At 43.9% G+C, this 25,867-nt stretch overlaps 1 protein-coding gene across 3 annotated transcripts; it reads right to left on the bottom strand.

Moving 5' to 3' along the window:
- On the bottom strand, positions 1-25,867 carry kmt2ba (lysine (K)-specific methyltransferase 2Ba). Of its 3 annotated transcripts, XM_080485270.1 has the most exons (37): positions 25,489-25,867; positions 20,902-22,348; positions 20,617-20,777; positions 20,115-20,222; positions 19,744-19,900; positions 16,884-17,172; positions 16,676-16,737; positions 16,279-16,524; positions 16,001-16,110; positions 12,963-13,067; positions 11,623-11,736; positions 11,341-11,487; positions 10,879-10,971; positions 10,657-10,774; positions 10,406-10,519; positions 9,960-10,150; positions 9,705-9,803; positions 9,370-9,480; positions 9,141-9,217; positions 8,591-8,760; positions 8,387-8,454; positions 8,090-8,224; positions 7,848-8,006; positions 7,645-7,762; positions 7,442-7,520; positions 7,190-7,350; positions 6,923-7,084; positions 4,536-6,822; positions 4,203-4,313; positions 3,804-3,922; positions 3,551-3,676; positions 3,176-3,428; positions 2,906-3,016; positions 2,707-2,790; positions 2,036-2,165; positions 1,532-1,813; positions 110-1,301 (listed from the first exon to the last, which is right to left on the bottom strand). In XM_080485270.1, exons 1-36 carry the CDS (start codon positions 25,789-25,791, stop codon positions 1,538-1,540), a joined length of 8,601 nt encoding a protein of 2,866 aa, XP_080341396.1. In that variant the 5' UTR covers positions 25,792-25,867; the 3' UTR covers positions 110-1,301; positions 1,532-1,537. The 3 variants fall into 3 exon arrangements, with proteins under 3 accessions (XP_080341397.1, XP_080341395.1, XP_080341396.1); XM_080485271.1 differs by having other exon boundaries at positions 1-1,813; positions 20,617-20,774; XM_080485269.1 differs by having other exon boundaries at positions 1-1,813.

Below are 25,867 nucleotides of genomic sequence, written 5' to 3' on the forward strand. Positions count from 1 at the left end.
AATGATATATCCTTTTATCACAGTATTACTGCATGACATGAAATCACAAAACCTATTTTAATTGATTTAATACACACAAAGCGATAAAAACATTGGCAAAAGAAAAGCAAACTTTGAACACATTTTATTGAACGTAAATTAAAAAAAAAAAAAAAGAATTGTAGGTAAAAAAATATTTAACAGGTTTAGAAATGTTTTACAACTATGTACAGGCAAGGATCCACGGTGAGCTCACAAAGTAACCAAGTTCTGCTTGGTAATTCAGTTATTAATCTTATAAAAACAAGTCCACAGCATTCAACCTTCAACTTAAAGTGACAATTCCTATCTACATCCAGTAGCTTGGTGTTGGTGCACAACGCAGTAAATGAGCACAACAAAATGATGTCAAAATGTTCTTTGCTTTTTTTTAACGATAATAGTGTTGATGGTAATTACTTTCCAATGATTAAAAACCATGAGGAAAAGAGGAAGCAGTTCTTCACCAAACTGGGTTGTGATTAAATTAAATGTTGCTTCATAACGACTTGAGGTAGTACACCAGTGAGAGACAAAAACAGGAGGAAGGAGGGTGCAAAACATAAACAAAACTATTAACTTAGTAGAATTTCTTGGCAATGGCTTCATTTCTGTCAGTTAGCCTTCACTTACAAATAGAAAGTTAAAAGCTCACACACAATTTTCCCATCAGTTTGTCGAATATACATTTATTATTCAAATATACAAAATGATTAAGGGGCCGCAGGCCAGCATCACTATCTTTGTGACACCTGTTCCAGCAGAACTCTCCCTCATAGGCCTTAAAATACATAGAAAACACGAAGTAACAAAAACTGAATGCTATAGCACGATAAAAGATCACAGCATCTCTGCCAGTACAAGTAAAGACAGAAAGTTGAAGCTGACTTGAGGAACGACTCTATTGAAACCAACTCTTGGGATAAAACGTCATCAGCACCTGAAATGTTGGATTCCCTGCCAATGAGAGATGTAGTTATGGAGGTGGGGGTGAAGCATAGCTGTACTACAACATCCACAAGGTGCTTGTCAGAGGTGTTAATTGCCTTCTGAAGAGAAAATATGTTGCCAGTGATGATTGTGTGCAAGTAAGATGCTGAATAAATCCTCCTTGTTCCACTCTGACTGATCCCTCGTCACACAGCGGGTCCTGCTCTCGGGTTGTTCCAAACGGCACAGTTGGTTCCTCGAAGTGCCGACGTTCAGCCCCAGTTCCAGCAGAGGCCACTGACAGGAGCTGCAACACGGACGAGTGTGGCATACCACGTGGAAAAACAAACTCCCTAAAAACCAAAGCATCATCAGCAATCCAGGAGTTAAAGTCATTTATATCGACTTCAGTTTTGACATATGGCTCTTGTCTGATTTCTGTAAGTCAGAGGACGCTCGTTAAATTAGGCTTCCATCAACGCGACGAGTCAGTGGATCAGCAGCTTTCTCCTGATGGCGACATCACAGGTTGCCTTCAGAGCTCGACCACCTGCAGTGCATCACAACATGGCTTCTTGTTCACCTCGTTCTAATTCAGGAAGCGACGGCAGCGTCTCGCCCCACAGTTGCAGTGCAGCTTGTTGCTCTCGTCCTCGATGGGGAACTTGTAGTCGTAAGTGAGCTCCTCGCCGCGGTAGATCTTCCTCAGGGCGAAGATGACGATGTGCTTGCGGCCGTCCACGTTGATGACGCGCGAGTAGCAGTTTGGCTCGCATGAGTGGTTGATGAACCGGGCGGCGTTGCCTTGCATTGTTGCGTCGACCACGTCGAAGTCGTCGATGCGGAACATGTAGCAGCCGATGCCCTGATGCAAAGAAACAAAGGACAGTTCTCAGTCACGTGGTATTCAACAGCTTAACGTCATGTTCCTTCCTCTCAATAATAAACTGAATTATAGGCAGGAGCTTCCGACATTAGTTGAACAAGAAAAGAACAAAGACAGAAACCGATAAGGTGACTAAAATGCAGTGTGACAATAAATAAGTGGAAATAAGTTAAAACAGAGAATAAATAAGTTAAAACTGACCTTGCCGTCGTAATATTTCTCCCGTTTATCAGTGAGGACAGCACGAATGACTGTGCCAGCGTACTCGATCACCATCTCCCCGGCATCGATGTTCCTCTTGCATAACAGTCCACGTCCATGAATCGGAGACCTGGAATCAGTTACGGGAATACACCGTGGATGTGAAGAATAGTCTGTGTAACACACCGTTTCAGCGTCAGCACTGTGGATCTCGCCAATGTCGAGCGACGCGAAGGACGATCAGCCTATTTTAGGACACGCCGCCTTCCATTTGTCACACCCCCAGATAGATAAATGATTGAGTTCAAAAAGTGGCGTGTCACATGATCACAGGCCAACACAAGATCAAGAGAAGAGGTCAGTCTGTCGTAGAGTGTCTGTAACTAACCTGCAAGTCCTGGCAGCAAGTCAACAAAGTCTTCTGTTAGTATGTGCTGCTCATCCTCACTCTATTCAATCTGACTTCTTTATATACCGACTATTCATCGTCCTGGCAACCTGTTGAACAATGTCAATCCAGGCTAATGGTGTAAGCTGCAACTCCGATTAAAGTTTGACTATTTAAATTTGGGGGGGGGGGTGCATTTTTAAATGAAATGAACAGCCTGTAAATAATACTTAAGCAAAAAAGTCAGTTATTGACAATATTGCGAAAGGTTTGTTGCAATCACCTGTAAACTCCAACGGCTTCTTTGGAGATTTTCTCCAGGTGTCTGAATCTCATCGCCATAGGAAGTTCACTGTTGGTGGCTCGCCTGGTGGAAAAGGGGCACCATTAAGCGTTTTTGTCCACGGGGGCACCGCATCCGCTGAGGTAGCCGTGTGGTTCGATCGGGATCAATCAATATGTGACGAGTTAAATCCACCAACCTGGATGACTTCAGGGGGAATTCATCCTCCTCCTCATCGAAGGGGCCGACAATATCAGGGAGCTGTCGGTGCTGCGACGCCAGGAAATTGAACATATCAAAAGTTGCTTTCCTAATTAGACAAACAGAAAAGGGAGGGGGGGGGGGCAATTAATTTGTCGTGCACATCAAAACAACACAGACGAGAGAAAAAATAAGCGAGCAACATGTTTTTAATTGAGCCTCATTAAAAGTTTTTACAGCGCGGATATGTAAATGAGCTTGTATATACCGCGTGTAGACTTCAGCTCGAGCGCAGCCACTGGGGTTAAGAGGAAGCTCCTCTTCAATGTCATCGCAGCGGTGGAAGCGGAAGCGGTGATGTTTGCAGTTCGCGGCACCCTGCAGCTGCTCCAGCAGGAAGATGACGGCGTCGTGGACGACGCCGAGCACCCGCGGCCCGCTCATCCCGCCCAGAGGCAGCTGCTTCAGGTGGAAACCTGCCCGAGCTTCAAGGACGCCGTCAATCACAGCACGCCAGGCGACTGAGACAGGAGAGATGAGGAATGAAGGGAGAACTTGGCAAAGATTCACACACGATGCAGGTTGCTTCCGCCATTCCTAATGGCTAACAATGTTCAGGATAAAGCAAACAAACTGCTCTCACCTTCTATACTGTTAGCCTTCACGCTGAAGCCATCGTCGCTGGTGATTTCAAAGCGCAGGTGAGGTTGATTCATGTATGTTCTGTATCTGTGTTTAGGGAGGGGGGCATCGTCTTCTGAACTAACACCTACAGTAAAGAAAAGTCATAAAGGAGACGAACGAAGAAGAAAAAAAAAAAAGAGAGATAATATGATCAGAGTCTCACATGTGTAGCTGTGGACTAATTCAGACCAAAACATAAAAATAAAACAAACCTGTGTAGGGGCCCCACTCGGTGAGATCTCCATGACGGGCACTGACCCACATGTGTGTTTTACCCTGAATGTAACTGCTGGTAGTTTTAGATGGAGGTGGACTCTTGGCTTGAGGATGCCTTAAAAAAAAAAGAATAAATAAAAATCAGACTGGTCAGAGGGGGTGAAGGATAAATATGAGTCCTATTCCATAAAATGTATTTTTAATCTTTACATTACATATTTTAAAATTGAAACATTTGAAAAGGAAACACCAAAACTGATATTAGACTTGATTTCTTAAATAGTTGCAATTAATTGAAATAAAGAGAAATGCTATTTTTTTTAACACTAAAACCAGTTTAGAAGTCTGTTTGATCCGACAATAACTAGCGTCAGTTATTTCTAAACTGGACTCACCTGGGAGCCGGGGGAACTTTAGCAGTGATCTTCAGTGGCTGGGACGTATCCTTTTGGTCCAAGTCAAGAACGCCTTTCACTGATGGAGCTTTCATTCTCACGCCACTCAGCCTGCGTGAAGGATTCAAAATTCAGAGTTTTAGATTTTGACTTGATCTCTCTGAAAAGTCTGTAAGCTGCTGAAATAATCCATTGGCTATCAATCAAAAATGCTGATGCTGATAGGAAAGGAAATGTTTCCAGCATACACAATCATCTCATCCCAGGTTAATAGTCAGACGAGTGTCCATGTGTGTTTCTTTATTATCAATACATTTTTAGATGTTTTCTTACCTGGAATCATTTTCTTCCAGCTCACTTGACAGATCCTTCAAAAAGTCCATCTTTGATTTCTTCCTCGAAGGCCTTTCAGCCACCGATGAATCTCTCTTCACGCTCACCTGCTGGCATGATGAAACAGGTTTCTGTTCCTTAACCCCACTGGGGATTTCTGAGCATCCCAACGATGGCTGATCAGAGTCCACTTTCTGAAACACGGTTGTTCTTTGCTGCTTGGACTGAGACGATTGACTGCTGTTGAGGATGATGGGTTTGATCCTGGACTGGGGGATGGCCATCGCTCTGCTGATGATCGCCTGTGCTGTGCTTTCTGTGATCTTGACAGGATTTGGTTCCGGAGCGCTTGGCACGCTGGTGGCAGCCACAGGAGCAGGAGGACCGCTGCTTTTCAGCACTCTCAGGACTATTTTTCTTTCAGGCGCTGTGTGGTTACCAGCAGCGGAGGAAGGGGCGGCGGAGGGGATGGCACTGGAGCGAGGCTTTAATATGACGCGAGGGGCAGAGTGACGCAGCGGGTTACCGCTGTGGAGAATTTTTGCTATCTGACTTATTTTACTGTATGCAGGCGAATTTGCGTGGAGTGATTGGAAAGTGTTCGATCTGGGATCTTTCAGCAGAATTTGACCATGACGGTTGACCAGCAAGACCTGAGGGGTAGGAGTCTGGGGCAGGGGTGAGTTAGAAACGCCAGCCTGATCGCGAGTAACCACCTGTGGAATTCCAGTGTTTGAGTTGTCCAAGCGAATGGCAATGGCCTTGGCCCGTGTGGCACTAGCCTGAAACGGTAGGGCATTTAGGCCATTGATGATGATGGGGGAGGTGACTGGGCGAGGGACAGGACAGACAGTCGCACCAGGTGTGGAAAGGGGCACATTGTTGACAGACTGTTGAGGAGGCAACGGCAGCTTGAGTTTCGGCTGGCATGGAAGAACTGGTTTTACCGAGAGGTTGGTGTCTGGTTGAGGAAGTTTGGGCTTTACAGGGACCACTTTCAACTGTGATGTGGGAGATTTTTTGGTTTTGGGCTCTGGACTGTAATCGGGGTCATTCAGATCATCTTTAAATTCCTCAACCGAGTCGGTTGATGAGGCACTGCCGTTGTCGCTGTCTTCAGCTGCCTTTTTCCCTTGGACAGAGCTGTCCTCCGTGGAAACAAAGTGACCGGTCACTGAATCCAAAATCACTTCATTTTGCAGTCCTGCAATTTCTGGGGTTTCGGAGACCTCTTCCTCCTGAACTGAAAGTTCACTGTTTCCAAAACCTGGTTCAAGAAGTTCAGATGGCGGTAAACTTTGCTGAAGCTCTGCTGCAGCCATTTCCTCTTCAACTTGCGACTTGGACACCGTGTAGATAGACTCCAACCGTTTTAGAGTGACCGTAAGTTGTTTAGTTGGAGTACTGTGATTTGTGTGACTTTGATCACCTCTGTCCTGGTCGTTATCAGCGACCCCCTCGCCGTCGTCACTCTCTGACCCATCTGCTCCATCTAACTGCGAGATCGACTCAGTTGAGTGGAGCTGAGCGGCACCATCTGAGCTGCCAGCCGCGTCACACACTATTGTACGAGAAAACTTTAGGTAATGACTGGAGTCTTCATCTTCGGAGTCATTCTTTCGGTTATCTGCCTGCATTTCCACATCATTCCCTACACATTCCACCGCTCCTCTGCCACCCTGTGATTCACAGTGAAGCGCCACGTTCTCACCCAGTAGAGCATCATCAAACTCTAGCTTTGCATTCAGCATAGAGGCCACGTCTGTGTCGGGATCAAAAACGGTATACGGCAGCTCCTGGGCCATCAGACTGGCGACCTCCTCCTCCAGGTTATCAGGGGCGAGTGAAATCCCGTTTGTTGTGGCCACTGCTGCATCTTCTGCTTCAGACGATGCCAGGAAGTCTTGTGGAACCTCTGCAGAAACTGGAGTGGTGATTTTAAAGTTGAGCCGTGCTCTGGGGGAATGAGTGAGGAGTCCCTGACAAGGTGACATCGCTGCAGAAAGACTGGAGTTGGATCTTGGCGGGGAGCTCCAGACCGGAGATGCCGAGTTTTGTCGTGACAGAGGAGGCGAGGCGGATCCCAAGTTTGATGGTCTGGGAGGGGAGCCAAACAACGCGCATTTGGATTGGACAGTGCTACTGGAGCGCAGCGTCAGTGGCGCAGACGGATCGCTCTCCGATGGCGAGGAACTGCAGCGGCTTCTCGATGAGAGTCTGCGAGTCCGACGGGTATCCTCAAGGTCCCGCAGTGTAAGGATGTGATGTGATTTGGGGAGAACGGACCCTGAGGGCATCAAAGAATACAGTTACACAACTACACTTATACACAGAAACACAATGATCATAAACTCAAAATATACAAGGGAATATCTAGTCCTACACACCTGGAGATGGGAGAGGTCGAGATGATCCCCCTGCTGGTCTCCTGGTCTGAGAGTAACCAGGACTTCTAGGTCCAGTTGTGTTGTGCAGTTTGGAGTTGGGCGATGGGGTCGTGGACTTTATTGGACTGGATGAAGGGGTCAAACAATCTGAGGATTCAATATCTGGTAAAGAAAAACAAAATTCTCAAACAAAGCAAGTGTAGCACTACTAGCCATTTTTTGTTTTGGATTTCTGGCTCCCGGTCAAATTCATTCCTTCTTGCTCACCTCTCTCGTGGTGGGGACTGTGAACAATGGTGTGGTTCTCTTCATGGTCCCACCTCGGATCTTGCTCCTCACCGGGGAGAGGTGTGCTCACTTCTGTCACCTTACAGGTGTACTTACAGCGCCTCCGGGGATCAACGGTGCTCCAGTACAACCGAGAGCATCTGGGGAATAGAGGGAGGAAGGTGTGAAAAAGACTATAAGCTAGTGGAGGAAAAAAAAACAACAACACATTTTATGACAGTGACCACTTACTGATAGCCAACTGGATACAACATCCTCCCATTTGAAGACAGCTCAGATAACACACCGAGTTTCTGAATCTGCAGGGAGCCTGGAAACAAACCAGAATGCAGTCAACAGTCGAAGGCAAAATTTCCTCTTACAATGGAGACACAGAGCTGGTGCAGGGGTCAAGTGACACAAACCAACAACACATAACAAGCACATATTCTTACCGATGGTCATGCTTATGGATTCTGGCTCCAGGCCTGTGAGGAACTTTCTTCTGAGAGTGATCCCTTCAAAATCCACATAGACCCTTCGAGGGACTTCAAATCCTTTACCGGACACGATCTGGAACGTATCATCAAAATTCAGCAGGTGTGATGAGAGTGTGCAAAAACAAGTGTAGTAATGGCAAAGAACCTTGTTTGCCTACCTTTGCACTGACAAGATCTCTGTGTTTGAAGCAGTACACCTTCCTGTCCTGCTGGAAAACGCAGTTCTTTGCACGAGCGCACAAAAAGTGAAAATTACTCTGGCAGGTGGCCAGACAGCAGCCCACCGTAGCTCCCGACTGCCCACAACGATCACAACGCTGCAGAATGAGGGACACGGGGAAATTATGTCAAAATGCTTTTCACAGGCGCAATACTTCATATTCTTTAACACAAGTATTACCAGATGGCGCCCCCTTGATACAGCACTGTGCACCTGAAGAAGAGCGCTGTTGTCCTCGTACACCTCAGCAGACCAGAGGCAGCAGTTCACGTGAGCCCACTCGTTTTGCCCCAAGTACAGGAGCCGCCCCGCTTCCTACCAAGACAAAAACAGTCACAGTATTTAATAAAACAACATGCATTAAACCCTTGAACTATTAAATGCACTTATGTATCAGACACTAAACAAAATCAGCACAAAATTGTCAATAAAAATAACAGATAATGTCAATTAGGCAAATACGGCAGCAAAACTCACACAGGGAGCAAAGTCTCCATATTGTTGGCACAGTGCACACTGCCTCACATCTTCAGCCTTGGTGGACTCTGGGGAATCAAACAAAATTTTTAGACAAGAAGATGAGAACAACTCTTCACAGATCACCGCCACAATAAATGACTTGGAACTGCGTTCCCATCTTTAGCATCACATTATACAGAGCAGGCCACAATCGCTTCGTACCCTGTGGATACAGAGGAAGAGCAGACTGCCGTATAGCCACTGAAGACAGCACAGAGTCGGCTTTCCCCTTCTGAAGGCCTCTGGCCTCTTTTAGCTGGTATGTCCTCTCCAGCCATTGTGCATAGCTGTGCTCCAAAGATGGTGGGAGAACAGCCTCGGGGAGCATGCCACTGGAAAAGTCAGGATAAGAACAGACATGTTCAAAACAGCTGTCCATCAACTGGAGTGTCCTGAGTGACATTAAACTTATTTAACACAAAGTGCGCTTATGCAATGTCATGCAATCTTACACAACAGTTCTGGGAGTTTTAATGTAAGAATAAAGTCAATGGGAATAGTTTTGATTGAGAAGTTTTATTGTTCATAATTCACAAGATCATCTTTGAGGGTCTACTTTGCCATGGTGTCAAGTCGGACTGCACTATTTTCAGATGTTGCTAATATTCTATACAAAATATCAATATACACATAAAAGGTCAACAGGGCCAGACAGAACAAAAATCTAGGGCTCAATAATTCATGTAGAATGAACAATGTCAGGAACTCCTACCTTGGGAATTCTTCGTAAAATGAATTCCACTTTTTGAGATTGCAGGCAGGAAGCCAGCTGAAAACCTGCTTCATTACCTGTTGGATGTTGAAGACAGAAGACGGATTACAGACAAATGATGACAATACAACTTGTTGCAACACATTTCCGCAGGTCACTCTTGCCAGACTATAACACGTCTGTACAAACACAGCAAAGTGTGGACGGATGTCTGAGGAGAGAAGCTTACTTTGATGTAGTGTGCTTTGGACTGAATGGTTGGTTTCTGCTCCTCGGGGAGAAGTTCCTCCTCCTTCGACCATGTCTTCATCACAGACGCAACGTCTGCATGAAAAGCTTTCTGAGTGGGCGACGGGGGGGAAAAAAGAGACACCTGGGTGTCAGGAGGAGCTTCGAGCAGTAAGAGTGCACACAATTGATTTCACCAGCATTTTCATTTATTTCTCCTCAGCAGACTGTCTACATCTATTTATAACTGAGAACTTTTTGAATTGAAAGAGGAAGAAGTCATGACTATGAGCTAAGTTTTAGTTCCTGTTATTAACTGATAAATAATTCACTTACTATTGAGGGGTAATAGCCCGCTTTAAACTTTTCCTGCACAGCCTGTAGATCACAAGCTGGCTCCTGCTCCCTGATAGATGTGATGTTTTGTGCTTGACACTGAAAACGATAAAAAATATTTCAAAATAAGACAAATATAGACCCACAATTGGATTAAACAGCTTTCATTTTGAAAGAGGGGGACGTGCTTAATTGGACAAATTAGAAGAATAAGCATTTCATTTTGGTTTGCTTGTGCATGTTATTTCTCCTCACCGCTTTGCAGGAAACGAGATGCTGGGTGCTGCTGGAGGAGAGGAGGTCTGTGAGGACTCCCTCCAGCTCCATCATCAGCCGACTCTGCAGCCCTTCCTTCAAGCTGCTATGCTCGGTTTGCGGTTGACTGCAAGAGCAACAGGTGAACTCCACTTTGTCTCTCTGACTCGACAGCAGTCCAAAGTGCTCCTCTGCAATGACACCAACATGACCATGAGCGTTATTTTCAGATGCAACATCAGTATCTATACTACCCAATGGACTGGTTTAAAATGCAACTGTTTTTCATTGTCCCTTTTGAAAGCAATATCAATAAATGAACCTTGTGCATTGTATTAGAATATCTGTATATTCACAACCATACTGTTGTTGCACACCAAAATCTGAATTTGTACCAAGAAAATATTACATCTAACAGCAGATTGTCAGCTTTTTGTGTTATTCACCTGAAAGTCCTTCACAAGTGTAGTGAATCCAGTGGCTGCACTCTGAACATTTAATCATCTGTGACGGTTGACTGCTGTCGTCATAGCATTTGTTGCAGACTGTGCAAAAACTGCCTGCAATGAACACAAAACAAGTGGCACACAATTCAGACATCACTAAACAACACATGTGAACAAAGAGCCTTCATTAAAGCTGTTCTTCACACTGTCCCGGCAATATAACTCAGCTCATCCCACGCTCAAAGTTTGACCTTTTTTGTGTAGAGTGGTGCAGTCGGGGCAGAGGTCCTTCTCGTGGTTCCAGGCCAGATCCCAGGTCTTTCCAGGAGTAACTCCACAACTTTTACAACGGATGCAAGTCATACACACCTGCACAAGAACAGCAGCATCAAATAATTAACAACCTTCACCTCTGAGGTTTTCCGTGTTGCACGTAGTTTCATGTCATAATTCATTGCAGTGCAGTCCATTACCCATGGTATGCTGCAGTTCATAGGCTTGGGGTATGTTGGCCCCAAGCAGGAGGGGTGGTAGGACGTTTGGCATCTTCTACACTGCAATACAGGCTACAAGAACAGATAAATGTACATGAATGTATAAGTTGTTCAACGTGTTGAATACTCATCTTACACCTCAGACCCACACTATCACTTTCTTAGGTTAACACATATTACACAAACTTGAACATGGTGCAAAGATGCCACGTGTAGTTTATTTCAGAGGTTCAACAATAAAGAATAAACTTTTTTTTTTTTACATTTAAAGTCATTAATTGAACTGTCTCGAAAGCATTTCTATCATATTTTCACAATACAATGATCCTTATTGTTCAAGAGTAATATCAAAAAGCTGACGGAATAAAGCAAATGTACCTAATCTACTGAATTTTTTTTTTAATTTCATTAATGATATACCAGTCATTCTACCCCGTGTACCTTTGTGCTTTTGCTTCTGCGCCCACACACGTGACAGAATTTGCAGCGCCTGCAGCACCAGTTCTCTTTGCCGTCCTCTTGAGGGCGCTCCTCGGGTGAAAGGCAGAAACTGTGGAAAGGTTCACAGCAGATCTGGCAGAACAGCATCTGATAGAAAAGAAAACAAGGGAGAAAACATTTATTAGCATCAAATCACTGGAGAAATGTTCTGAATGAACACCATAAGGTTCTTAAAACTACGAAGGGGTACCATACATAGTCATCAGTGATCGTTCATATTACCTCATGTCGGCCTTTACTAGCACAGAGCAGGCAGATGGGTTGTGGTGTTGTGGGGATGGACGTGAGCACACTGAGGCCGCCCATTAGCCACACATTCTGGACAGCACAGTCCTCCTGACAAACACATGGCAAACAACAGCATTACAGTTTCAGAAGGATTAATTTATTACTAAAGGAAGAAACCAGTGTTATGAGTGATCAACACATTAGTTTGCATAGCAGTATAATCCGTTTGTATCTCTTCTGCTCAGAACTGTTAATAACATGACCATATATGTAAGAATAAATCCGGTGTGTGAGGCAGAACAATTGAGTCTTAGGAATAAGCAGAACATTGACCTTGGTTCCCAGGCAGATAACGCCATGCTGGACAAGGGAGTGAGGGAATCTTATCTAGTGGAAAGCCAGCTGGAGAAGGAAGTAAGTCAAGAGTCGCTAATTTAAAGCTGGGAAGATGTAAAGCCTGGTACTATTATGAGATCACAAATCTTCCCGGGACAGAACAATAGAGATGTGTTCAGTTTCGGTAAAAACAACTTGTGGCATCCACACCATATGTGCAGGGCGGGGTGAAAGAAATGTTTATAAGCCAATGTTTTTGGGCACTCGGGGCTCTTCCACTCTGATGCCTGGTCCTCCGGGACAGTCTGATGGTTGAGCCCGAGATCTCGCTGTATCCCATGTATTCTGCCTGAAGGTAATTATCAATAAACCCATTGTGATCAATATCTTTCTGTTCCTTCATCAATTTAAAGAACACATTAATGACTGCATTTCCTTCATTACATAGAAGCTGTTGGATTAATTCATTAATCTGCACAGACTTTGCCTCCACATATTCTAGTACTGAACAAGCCATTCTTTTAGTCTTGAAATGGATAGTTTGAAAACATTTAGTCTGTTTCCAAATGTGCTCTTTGTGATATCAATGTTGTAGTTTTTTGGACATTTTATTTTAGTCCCGAAAAGCGGTGGGTCCCATTCCGAGGTTACGAAAATTAGATTTACACATGTCAAAGAAATCTAGAGAGACACTTCACAGAATCCAGAGCCAACATAGTAAACTAACGACTGCTTTTCATCTGAAGGCATCTGCTGTGGAGTCACTGTCACATTTAAGCAATTAGAAAGAGATTGAGATTGGGAACCATGTTCCTTACATTCCAGTCAGGATGACTAAATGCTAACAAATTCATTATTTTGAAGCTAAATCAACATTATAATAACACAGACAACCAAAAGTGAATTATTTTTCCTTCAAAGCTTAAAGTCTGAATAAAGCACAAGAACAAAAAACTGATTTAAAATCACTGTGCCTCCAGCAACAAATGCAGACTCACCTTGAAGTCTACACGGATCTTGTACTTGTTCTGCAACACGCCCTTTTGGGGAAATCCGTTAGTTAACCCAGTCAGGGAGTTCACAGATGCAAACTCTGCAGGATTCTGGGAACGAAGGACATAGTGTGCATCAGTTGTTGGAGAGTTTTGCTGCACAGTCTCTGATATAGAGGAGTCCTCCCCGTCCTCTTCGGCCAACTCCACTCGTCTATCCTCCTGCTCTTCTTGCGGGCGATCCTGTAACACTGTTCCTGGACTGACTGCCTGAGGAAGCCCGGTCACAACACCGGGCATAGTTTTATCTGCAATAGAGCTGCACGTCTCCGTCAAAACATCTGGGTGCTGCACCTCAGACTCTGATTGTCCCTGTGCACGAGGCCGTGGTGGCTCATCTGTGGCAGTGGACTGCAGCTCGGGATGTGGATTTTGTTGACGTGATGCTGGCGGAACAGATTTGTACAAATGGAAGGTGGCCTGCACCACAGACTTTGGCAAACGCTGCAAACACACCTGCAAGCATTTCTTTCGGGGGTTTGTTACAGGGCGGGGTGAAAGTGGGGAAGCGGGAAGCATTTCAGGCTGGGCTGTTTCTGGAAGAGAGCTTGCTATAGAGTGTGATGCATGTGAAATAGCGGGGTTTGTTATAAGACGAGTCAGCATTGGATATGACCGTGTAACGCACTGATCCACGCGCGCAGGCAACTCTCGCAGCGCATATGCAGCGGACGGCACGATATAATCAGGCAGACGGCATAATTGTATTCGCAGCTGCCTCTGCAGCTTCGTCACGGGGCTCCGGGATGGTCGGGGTTCAGGCAAAGTTTCTCTGGAGTCCGTCTCTTCTGTGTTCGCCTGTGCCTGTGGAGGAGGGGACTGCCTAAGCCAACCAGCAAGATAAGATTCCAAAGTAACACTAACACTAGAAACATGCACAGGCGGCAACAGAGAGCAGTGTTAACCAAGAGTAAGAAGATTAAGGAGGGAGTATTTAAAGGGATAGGAGAACTGAGGAAAAGGTATTCAGTAGCAGCAGATACACACACAGAAGTGCAGCTCGCAGTTGTTCTGAGATGAGATTATGCATTTCAGAGACTTAAAAAGCTATACTGAACATCTGTAGCAAATCCCCATTCACATCAGGAGTCTGCCAACCAAAAACAATGGGCAGGTGGGAAGCAGAAACTAAAACCCCAGAAGTTTGTTTTGTTTTTTTAAGAATTATGGAATCAAATCTTCGTATTCCTACACATGGGGATTCAACTGCAAGATTCACACGCTATAAAGATGCAACACCTGTTGTCCTACATGCAAGAAACACAGTTAAGGAGTTGAAAAGACAAAACACGTAAAATGACAAAATTATGCAGCGCTTCACTGTCCTGTTCTGAACACAAACACCATTTCTGAAGTTTTGTTTCTACATTTACATGATGACAAGCGCAACACTATCCAACTCGCACAACTTTTCATGTTCTTCTTTCAAAAGACTTGACTTGATTTGCGTAGTTAGATTGGAAAATGCAAAGGGAGAGTCGGAGCCAACAAACACAAGAGCAATGACAGAGCAAACGCAGGTTTGATGAAGGGAAGCTGGCCCAGCTCTAAAGTGGCCTCAATACAGTTGTGTCTTCAATAGGCTTTTACTTTTCTCAAAGATCCACTTTGTAGGGTTTAGAGAGCAGGTAGTGATGGCCCAGAAGTTTGTAAAACAGGTTAGTTTTAAATCCTACTTCCAACAGGTCCCTCTGCAAGGCCGTTAACTGCAAACTGCTCAAACATGCCGATTGCCAATTAATGTGACTCCGGACTGGAGGGGCTGGAAAGCATGCACCGTTGTTTCCATTATGCTCTCTTAGTTTTTTGAGTACTAATTATCAGTGGAGACTCGATTACAAAACAACTCTTCATAAGTTAGGGGCTTTGTAGTTCATAACAAATCAATATTTCATTGACGAATCTTTATTTGTTACTTAATTTTTAAAGTCAGTCAGGAAAACACTAATGTTCTATGAATAAAACACAACAACTAATGTTCAGCCAAATTAGCGCTGGTATCCATGCTTGCAGCTACAAGTTAAGCTTGGAAGTAATACCAAAGACTTGGATTGCTTTGGCAAAATGTATATTCTCTTGTTGGACACGGCTGGTCTCTTCTCAACACTTCCATTCCCGAGTTCTTTTTAAAATGAATCTTTCCATCCATCTCATCTGTTAGCTTAACCTCTTTCTACATGAAGCTCTGTGGTCTGACGTCTGGTGCATTGGCATTTTGGAAAAGGAAAGGCTTTCTGGAAACTTTCTGAGAAAGCGAAAATAGCTCAATAAAGTCCCACCTCTACGAATGATCATATACTTGTACAGAGAGGGTGAAGTGAATGGCATTCAAGCTGGTTGTAATCTTTAACTTCACCACTGGATGCCACTAAATCCTACAAACTCTGAGTTTACAAATAACTCTGCTCTGAGCTAGTTTCTAATATAGCACATGTCACTAATGTAAAACAACAGCAAAGTCGTTTACTGTTGGTGAGATCGTCTACATCTCGTCCAAACATACACTTGTGTATACACATCATGCTGCTACAAAAGCAAATGGTGAAAGCATTGGTACAATTTAGCGTGAACACATTTTACATGCATAATTTAGTACATGCAGTGAGCACGCTATGAAGCTGGAAGTCAGGAATAGAAGATTAGCCAGGCGGAATTTGAAAGTTGTTATTGCAATAACGTATTAAGAAGCGGGTGTGATAATTTAAAAAAAAAAAAAAAAAAAAAAAAAAAAAGAGTGAAATACAGGCCTGGGCAACGTATTATTTGGAAAAAACTCTTTTGTTTGACTTTAAATCACGTAGTCAACAATTGAGTCGATTTGAAAATCAACAATCAGAACAATTTTGGACAAAAAGAAAAATGTTGAATAATTTTGAGGATCTACCAATGCCAACAAAATCAACTTTCCAAAAATACCATTCAACCCAGGCTTGGTCAGGAGGGACGTCAGGAGGTGAAGAGGAAAGCCTACTCCGTGTTTTTACCTTATATGCTCGGGGCTTGTTGCCGGCTCCTTTAGAGAACAGCCGACGATGCTTCACCGTCTCGGTCGGCACCTCGTTTGGAAGCAATCCGCCATCTTGAGCGGTGTAATCTCCAAAACAAGAGCACATTTAGTCTTAGGCACTATTCTACTCTGGAACAGAGCTTTTACTCATTGAAGTGTTTTCTATATACAGTGTCAAAGATCAACGTATTCATAAATTAGCTTTTGTACTGTCGGTTGTGGCTCTAAAGTCACTAAAAACAAAGCTTCGGTTACCTTGCTTGCTCACAGCTGCTGAATTTGGCCTGATCGTTGATTTATCGCTTTTCTTCCGATCTACTTTCTCCTCCTCCTCATCAGATTCAGATTTAAGTAGGCTGCTGTACGAGCGCGGTGTGATGTTACGCAGGGACTGTTTCCTGACTCCAGCGGCCACAGAAGGCAATCCTTCACTGGGTCCTCCCAAACTCCAGTTGGTGTCCTCGCTGCTTGACACGGTGCGTGGAAATCGCTTTGCCTGGACTGAGAAAACAGAGCTTTGTGACTTTTAAGTCCACAACCTGTTTGAAATTTGTACTGCCTAAATATTCCTGCACTTATAAGTTTGAAACGATTTTATCTTTTTAATCAATCAAAAATCTTTAGCTGCAACATGATTTAATTAGAGACTTACGTTTCAGTGGTCTGATGATACGCTTCATCTTTGCTTTTTCAATCCGATCACACTTCTTATATCTAAAGCAAGGCAAAGAAAATGCATTTATGCAACACCTGCCACAATGCAATTCAATGTATCCAATAAAATTCCACTTTTAAGAAACATTCAAGTTAGGTTTCAGATTTTGTTTCATAATGAACAGACTGAGCTTGTTTTGACTTACATGCAGCACTGTCGCTTGGTGTTCGGCCCCCCAAACTTAGGCTTGTCCAGGCAGTTGATGCACGTGGCGCAGTCCTCCTCCACCAGACAGCCTTTGCAGTGTCCACACCGGCGGGAGCGCAAGTTCCCGCGTGCAAAGCGACTCAACAGCTTCTTCTTTTGGAACCTGTGGCTCTTGCCCTTCCTCCTGCGCTGGATGTTTTCCAAAGAGACAACCCACTGCCCCCCGCCCTGCTCGGAGAGGTCTTCGTCATCGTCGTCGTCATCGTCATCATCATCGTATGCCACATCTGCAGGTGAGATACACGGAGGATGGGTAAAAAATCCACAACATGTTTTTCAATAATCATTACCTACATGTGATTGAGGGGGGAAAAGGGTGACATCTGTGGATGCCAGAACTTACTATTCAGTCAGCTGGAGACATTACAGTTCTAACTGTGATTAGAAGAGCTCAAACACAGTTACTGGATCTGTGTCCAACAAGTAGCTTGTTTTTCGTTTTCATTGCTGCATGTTTCTTCTAGTTGCTTCAAATGTTGGATAAATGAAGATGCTCCAGATTAAAGTTAGGTGACTGAACAGAAACAAGAGTCTCTGTGTGGAGAAATCCATGGACTCTTTTGAAACCTATTAGCATCCCCTTAAATCCTCCAGAGCTATTTTAATGCCGACAAAGAGACAGCGAAGCTGTGTCGGACATAAAACAATTACTTTGAAGTGGCGACTTGTCAGATAAAAAAAAAAAGAAAAAAAAGAGGGATGGGTTAGGAAAAATGGAATAACGCTGTGAAGGGATCACTCTGCTCTGGAGCACTACATGTGTTGAGTGAGTCTATTATTTGTCAAACAGCGCTTCCTCACCTCATACTGAGTGACGCTCACTTGACCAGTGTTGGGTATAGCTTTCCAACAGCGGTGGCTAATCTGTGTGTGACAAAAGATATTTTTGCTGGCAAAATATTTTAGTTACAACTACATTGAACTAACAAAGCAGAATTTTCGTTGCCCAGCTTGGTAAATTTGACAAAAGATACCAGAATTACGTTGCTGTACACAATTGAAAAACAATTTAGATTGTGTTCTTAAGTTTGAGAGAATATTTTAGCTCGTCAGTGCTTTCAGTTCAATACAATAGAAGGGCAGCTTTGTCAGGCATGAGCAAACTGCAGAAACAAATGGTGAACTGGAAAATTGAATTAAAAACAGATGACCTACCTGAGACCACGGTTGCACACAGCATGAAAATGGTCTATTTTAAAATAATCGGTGAAGAGTTTAATGATGTAATAGTTGTGACTAGTCCAGAATTGTAGACATAATTGCTGATTGTCCAACCCTAAAATAATACTAAGCTAGGGATGTGTTTCTACTTTTCACTTGCGTGTTTCCGGTCGATGGAACTGTACTCAGGGGAGAACTTTTATGGAATGAATGTGGCAAAGTGAACTCAACCAGGATGTATCTATGTTTTTGCCAAAACGACCATCACAGTCGTGTAGCTCCTGCTGACACCAAGTGCTCAGGTGTCGGCTCCCACCGTGGTTCCCAACCTGGGGTCCAGGCCCCCCTGAAGGGGAACATGGTTGTCTGCTCAAGTTAGAAAAAGAACTAGGGCTGCACAATAACAGCTGACCATGCCAGTATTATGATACTGATATGATCTGCGATGCACAGAAACACTTTAAAATCTTTAACTTCAGGAATTGATTTCTTCCAAATAACAGTGTTCTTTCTCCAGTCTCTAAAATACACCAGCAATGACATGAGCTCATGCAGTTGCCACCAGCAGCTTTTGTGAACCAGTTTGTTCACCGTTTCTCTCTTTTTTTGTGCTGCTGACTTCTACCCTCATTTTAACTGGTTTTATTTTTAAAATGGAGAAAACTGCCTTTCATGTGGCAACTTCCTGTCTGGCTCAATCGTCTGCGCGCATCTATCTGGTTAACAGAGAAATCGTCAGTGGAATCACTCCAGGTGGAAACGCAAGCATGGTCTAGAATGATCACGAATTACTCTCAGTGCTGCGGCACTCCTGTGAGTCGCTAAAACCACACCCGTCTCCAGGTTGTCCTTCCTGGTCTCAGGCCTTTGTATATGGCACATGTTGATATCGCAATGATGATAAATTTGCAATATATTGTGCAGCCCAAAAGAAAACTACAATAAGACACTTTATATAATATAGTGCAGACCTGAGAAACTTTATGTTGTATTTGCCGGGATGTCCACAGTTTAGTTTAACTGTGATGTTCTGGTAACAAACCTAAAAGGATAATCGGTTGAGAACCACTGTGCTACAGATCTCCCAGTATCAAATGAAGCTCAATCTACAGTATGTAACAAACCTCCAGATATGAAAAAGCTGCAGCTTTATATAGAATGCGATAAACAAATAAATTAAATTAAATTAAATAAAGCAAAAAAGAAAGAAACAATAAATCTTCAGTGCTACCTGAAGACATTCCTTTTTGATTCAAGATTACCTTCAACTTTTCATAGGGAACAGAATAGAACAGAACATTTGACAGGATTACGACACATGGTTAAACTGAAAGTGTTCATTGACTGAGGTCTCTCCTTTCTGTCCCTTTAAGTTAAACTCCAACTGAAAAAAATGGCCGCAGCAGTTTTTTCACTTCCTTCCTATTTTTACTGATATTGAGTTCACCCACAGGAAATACTAAGCAAATAGCTTCATTACAATATATTTTCTATTGAAAACAAATATTAGGACATTTTCAATCAATTCTGGAGTGTGTAGTGAATATAAACATTAATTTGCTCAAATGCTTGAGCACTCACTGCACACTTACAGTGCAGTCCTATGGAAAGAGAGAAAGCTGATTTGGAGGCTGTACCTTCTGCGGCAGGAGAAAAGGTGATACCCTCTCTCTCATGAAGGGGCAAAGCGCTGAGTCTGGGAATATCATCTGGCACCATGGCACGAGGCTGCCCCAAAGCCACCGCTGCTGCCCGACACACGTGTTTGATCCTGGGTCCGCTGAGCGACTGCTCCTGCACACAGACGCACGCAATAAAGTAAAGGAAATCAAGCGTCTAATCAGCCGCTCTCTCTACAGAAGATACCACAGAAAGTCATTGCATATAGAACTTTATATTAGGCTAGTTACAAACACAACCACACAAGTAAATAAAAGGGACAAATGTTTGCTTTGTCAGAGACAAGCAAATAAAAAAAGCATGCACATTTCAAAGACCAAGATTTTACCTGAGGACTGAGATCTTTTGGAGACGTGCCAACTCTCCTTCTCCTCCTGCTGCTGCTGCTACTACTACTACTGCTGCTCACCGGCATTCGTGACTCTCCAGATCCCAACTACAGACCCAGACAGGGAGGAAAACAAGAAGACACTGTAAAATCATTATGTTCCTATAAGTTTAAATTGACAGCCATCAAATAAAAATAAATCTGACTAGCACAAGACAGAACAAATCTTGGAGGAGCTGTTCAAATGTTGTCAGTCTGGTGAATGTCACTTATCAGTTTTACCAGCAGTCATTAGCAATTTGTATCTTTATCTGCCTCCGTGATGTTGACAAATGGAAGATTTCCCTGGTTAATTTTATCAGTCACAAGAAAAAAAAAAGAAGCAGCTACAATCAGGCAACTTTTTTGTGTGCAGATTATATACATATTCTCTAGAAAACATTAAACTAAGTTGATTGTCGTCGTGTAAAAAGGATCTTTTAGCCACATTCTCATTTCTTACCTGGGAGAGCTTGAGCTGCTTCTGCTGATCAATTTTGATGAGCTGGACTTTAGCTTTCTTGAGCAGGTGGAGCATCCTCTTGTTGGCACCACTGAGACCGATGCGATGGCTGGGCCCACTGACTTCCAGTCCATCACGATTATCCCTCATCATGGTTGCTGCTTCAACAGTTAAAGTACTTGGGTCAAATCTCTCGTTACTTTCACAACCAAACTGTGTTTCCAGCCTTCTAGTGGCTTAAAAAAACAGTCAAAAAAACAAATTCTGAAAAACTATTTTTCTTACTGGTGTTTTCTGTATACTGAGCCACTTGCGAAGGTGCCTCGACGTCGGTGTTCACCATCACAGCGAATTTCCTGACCACACCAGGGGAGTCAATCTCCTCCATCATGAGCTTGGACCTGCGTCTCTTCTTGGCATGTGAGGTCAAACTGTCGTTGTGGTCCGAGTACTCCCCTTGAGACTGGCCTCTCTTTTTCTCTGCGAGCTTCAGCGTCAGCTTCTTGAGGTTCTGGTAGATCTCTACGTGGCTCGTGCCTGCGCTGGGCTTGGACGTGATTTTAGCAGGTTGGTTGTCAAAGGCAGTTGCAGCGTCCGTCTGCGGCGAGTTGCCACCGTAACCCGACTCGTCCTTTTGTTGACTTTTCAGCCAATTTGTGAGGGAGCCTTTAGGGAAGGGGATCATTTCCTCATCCAGGAACCTCTTTGGCGCTTTAATGACACGGGACGACCGCGCACTCATGACAGGTGTGGGGGAGTTGTTGGAGCTGTGTGGTAGTTGCTCAGGGAGTGACCTCTGCTCATCCTCTGACGGGGAGAGACTTTGACCTTGGATGTGCGAGTCATCACCGACCTGCGCAGCTGGAGCTGGAAGAGGCTCGGGTACATATGTGTAATAAACACGCCGAGAGCGAACGTTACCCATTTTCGGATTTCTGATAGAAAGGTCTTTAGACTGCTTTCGCCTGTACCCAAACAACGATTTGCGCTGTGGCTTTTTATTCAATTTCTTCTCTGAAGCATCTTCGGCTTTACACTCGAGAGGCATGGCCGCCTCCTCCTCTCCGCTATGTGCGCCAGCCTCTGCTCCAGCCTCCGGAGAGGCACCCATACCTTTAGTCATCCTCTTCCTCTGCCGTCTGTGAAAGGATGTAAATGACAGAGCGATGGCCTGGGACGTGCCTTTGGTGTGCTCCGCTCGAAACCTCCGGATGCTTTGGGACTGGCTTGAGTCGGAGTCCTCTGACACCTCGCCTTCTTCTTTGATCCCTCCTTGAGTTTGTTCAGAGTATGTGCCTTTAGTCGCAGCCCTCCCCGTCCTATCTTGCTTGCTGCCACCAGCTGAGGTAGCGGCTGTTTGGTTTTGCGTGCTGCCTTGGTTCGTGGTTTTTCCTGCTGATGTTGTTCCTGAGGCCTGCTTGTCTGCATGTTTGGCTTTCACAGGAGGAGCTTCCTGCTTGCCTTTCACTTTAATATTGACCTTTGGTATTTCTTTGTCTTCTACCAAGCTTTCTATAGCACCCTGCTCCCCTTTAGGGCGTTTTGAAAGAATTTTCCCAATCAGTGCTGGTGACAGAGTCTTAAGGATAACTTTTCCAATAACAGGCTTCCCTCCTGACAAGTGGTCAGAAGGTTGGCGTGCCTTTGATGCTCTGAATAACGACTGATGAACAGTGGCTGATGTTCTCTGTGGACGAACTGTCGTGGTACCAAATCCAGTGAAATCCTCCTCCTGGAGAAAAACAAAAAAGTCAAGTATTTAACTCGGTACAAGACTGATTTGCTATATTTCAATGTTAAGCACCTCATAGTGACCAGCCTGCACCATAAAACATACAATCACCTAACAAACAATACACATTTACTCAAATTCAAAAAAGAAAATAAAAATAAACCATTCCCAAACAATTTACAAAAGATTATAGATGTTTAAACAAGGAACTTTGACTTATCTTGCATGCCACAGCTATAAACTTTGCCAACAAAAAAACAAAATACGTGTTGCAAAGTGATGCTGCAATTGTAAACCAGAGTTGCACAATGTTGAATATTGTGAGGGCCAAAGTGTGATCAAGCTCACCTACTACAAATATATTTTTTAAAAGGCAGCTTTTATGGATTTATAGAAATTACATGGTTTATTTTAATGACCATGGATGTGTTTTATCGTATTAATCTCGTAATACAGTAATCTAGAGTCATTCCAATTGTTACTCGGTTCATATGCGATTAACGTCATCCAAAAATTACTTGTGAAACTAATAGTTAATACATTTGTTTTCAATTTACAGCGTCCACAGACTGCCAGAAACATTTATCTATATTTGATTACTTGAGTAACTAATGTATATTCAGCTGCCTTTTTCTAACAGTGGCTGAACAGCAAGTCTTTGCAACTCGCATTGTAGATTTGGCTACTTCTTACACTGGATGCCCTTCCTGCCACAATTGCCCCCGCACACGAGGTCAAGCCTTAAACCAATGAGTAACTGGGGGGATTTCCTCTGTTATTTAAGGTATTTTCAAACTATTTTCTAAAATTGACAGTACCAATACAGATATCTCTATAAAGTACAGACATCAATGCCAATTGTTGTCAAAGTACATTTTGACCCAATTCATTCAGTGTAATTCTAATAAAAGAAAAAAAAAAGAAAAAGAAACGAATAGTGGTGTGCAAAAGAAGTACGGCCGTTTCTGGTCAGTGTTCGATTTCAAACCATGATGGTGGTAATGAATGGGTTCAGTAGATTCTCAGGTTTCTTTAGGTGGGATACGGTGGAGGGTGGGGCCGTCCCTGCCACAAGGCTGCCACTTACAATTTTCACCCGAGCCTAAATTTCTTTATCGCTCATCAGCTCTGATGAAACTTTAACCACAGCACTCCTCGCCACTCTTACTAGAGTTGCATCCGTAGCATTCTGAGGCAACACAATCGTTCAGTCAATTATAAGTAATACCTCGTTTGCACGTGTCTAAATTTTAGTACCAAACACGAGATTATTAATGGAGTGCTCGTTGCAGTAAAATGTACATTCAACGCCTATCACTCTTTACATCCCCATTTTGAGTAGAAATGTTAAAAATAGACCGACACCCCCAGCATCCTGATTCACACGCGTGTCTACTTCAGATGCAGAGGCTGCACACTGCAGCAAATCGCAACTGAAAGTCCAGTTACTCACATCCATCTTAACATGCGAAACAGTGAGTCCAAAGATTCGTCAGCCAGCAAAACCCCCAGAATGATCATCTATCCCACAGCACACACAAACACACACAAGTGTGCAGTGTTCCAGCTGAGCATCACCGAAAGGCTTTAGCATGGACCATGTGACCCCGTTTCAGTCCACTCTAAAAGGATTGCATCAGTGAAGCCCAACTGATGTCAGACACTACAGCTTCTGCTTTGGAGGTTAAATATGATTAGATCCAGTTTGGCATTAAATCATTATATAGCATCCTGCATGCCCAGCGCTGAAGAGAGAGGGCAGTGCTGGAGTAAATGACACCTAACACTGACAGTATAAACACAATACAAGGACCTCAAGTCCATTAGTATGAACTGCATTTATATAGTTTGTTTTATTTACTTTCGCCAGTGGCTGGAAACTGCAGAGTCTGAACTACAAACAAACAAAATTCAAACAACATGTAAATGTCAGATTAATCCCCAGCCTTTGTTTAAACACATGCACACTAGGTGAGGCATCAGCATCTTTTCACTCTCTACACTATTTGTGTTTAATTATGACTTTAGACAGTTCCAAGGCAACATGAGAATTTCTGTCATTCTGGGCCAAGTAATCATTTAGACCAGACACTGTCCCAAAAATGAGTTGAGCCTGTTACCCCCTTGTGTATTTCTAATTGGAAAAATTCAAACATGTAAAAAGAACCACAGAAATAGTAGGTGTGCAATTCAAGATATCATATTGGCGTACACATGAACAGAATCACTTTCAATGTCAATTCTGTTGTTGTTGTGCATTATGATATGACTACATGCAATAAAGATTGATTTCTTGAATGCCACACCTTCCCAGGCTGATGAAATCTTGCATTTAGTTTTATCAAAACCAATTCAATCAAGTGCTTGATTGTGGACCAGATATCACTGTAAACAACGCGTCATGATGAATAATCTGTACGTAAGTAAGCATTCGGAGAATTAAAAGATTAGTAATCAAACGGTTTTAATTGCATAAAACCTTCTGATATATGCATCTGTCATATTTTTTTATTATTATTATTGTAATGTCAACGAATCTGTGGATGTCCATCCTACTGCGTACCACGTTAAAGCCACGTTCAAAACAGCGAGCAATCAGCTGACAGCTCCAACGTGGAGGCTGTGAGCTCCTCCGACGTTTCCACTACGACCAGATTAGCAGGCGGAGGATGTCAGCACAGGGTGGGAGCTCAAACTCACGAAGCCACATCAAGGGACGCACAAACAAAGACATCTCTTCGTTTCCACAACAGAAAGCACGGAAACAAAACTTTCAGCCGGGGGGTCCTTTTAATTATGCAAACAAACTCAGCTGGACTGAGCTAGTATGTGCGAGCAACACACCGCTGCAACTTGCAGAATTGACGTGCATTTGAAAACAACAATTAGGTAAATGTGTGTAGGTGTAATCCAACTATAATATCCACCCTTCTCTATGTAGCTGCAGCTCAGCACGCAGGGAGGCGAGGGCGCCTCTTTAATGTTTCTGTTTGCTCAGCTAAGTTTCCGCTAACGGCTACAAACGTTCTTTGTAAGTAACGAACATGATTTGAAGGTCTTTCTTTTCCGCAAACCCCGCTTTAATCGCATTTATGGCGCCGCTTGGCGTCCTGCTGCCACGATACGCTTAGCTTATTCACCTCCTCGCTGTTACTGGACTCGAAGCCTACGTCTCTCCGCCGGCGGTGCTTCTCCGTCACCCCGAGTAGGCGCAGCAGGGACGGATCCTCGCTCAACGCCAGGCCGATGTTTACAGGCCTCGGCCCTCCGGCAGCCAGCTCCCCGTCGCCCAAACCCAACCTTCCGCGTCTGGTGCGTTTCTCCGACCGCAGCCTGCTGCGATACGAGCACGGCCGACCCGGGAAACGAGCCCGGGCCGGCGCTACGGTGCTCTGGGCCGCCACGGTCGTGGGGGATGATAATCCACCTCCCGATGCCGCCATTATTTACTACAACAACACGGACGGCGCGCGGGCGGAGGGAGACTGCAGCGATCTGAGAGCCAAGATGGACCGCTCC

This window comes from Lipophrys pholis (assembly GCF_963383615.2).
Source record: "Lipophrys pholis genome assembly, chromosome: 17".
Lineage (NCBI taxonomy): Eukaryota > Metazoa > Chordata > Actinopteri > Blenniiformes > Blenniidae > Lipophrys > Lipophrys pholis.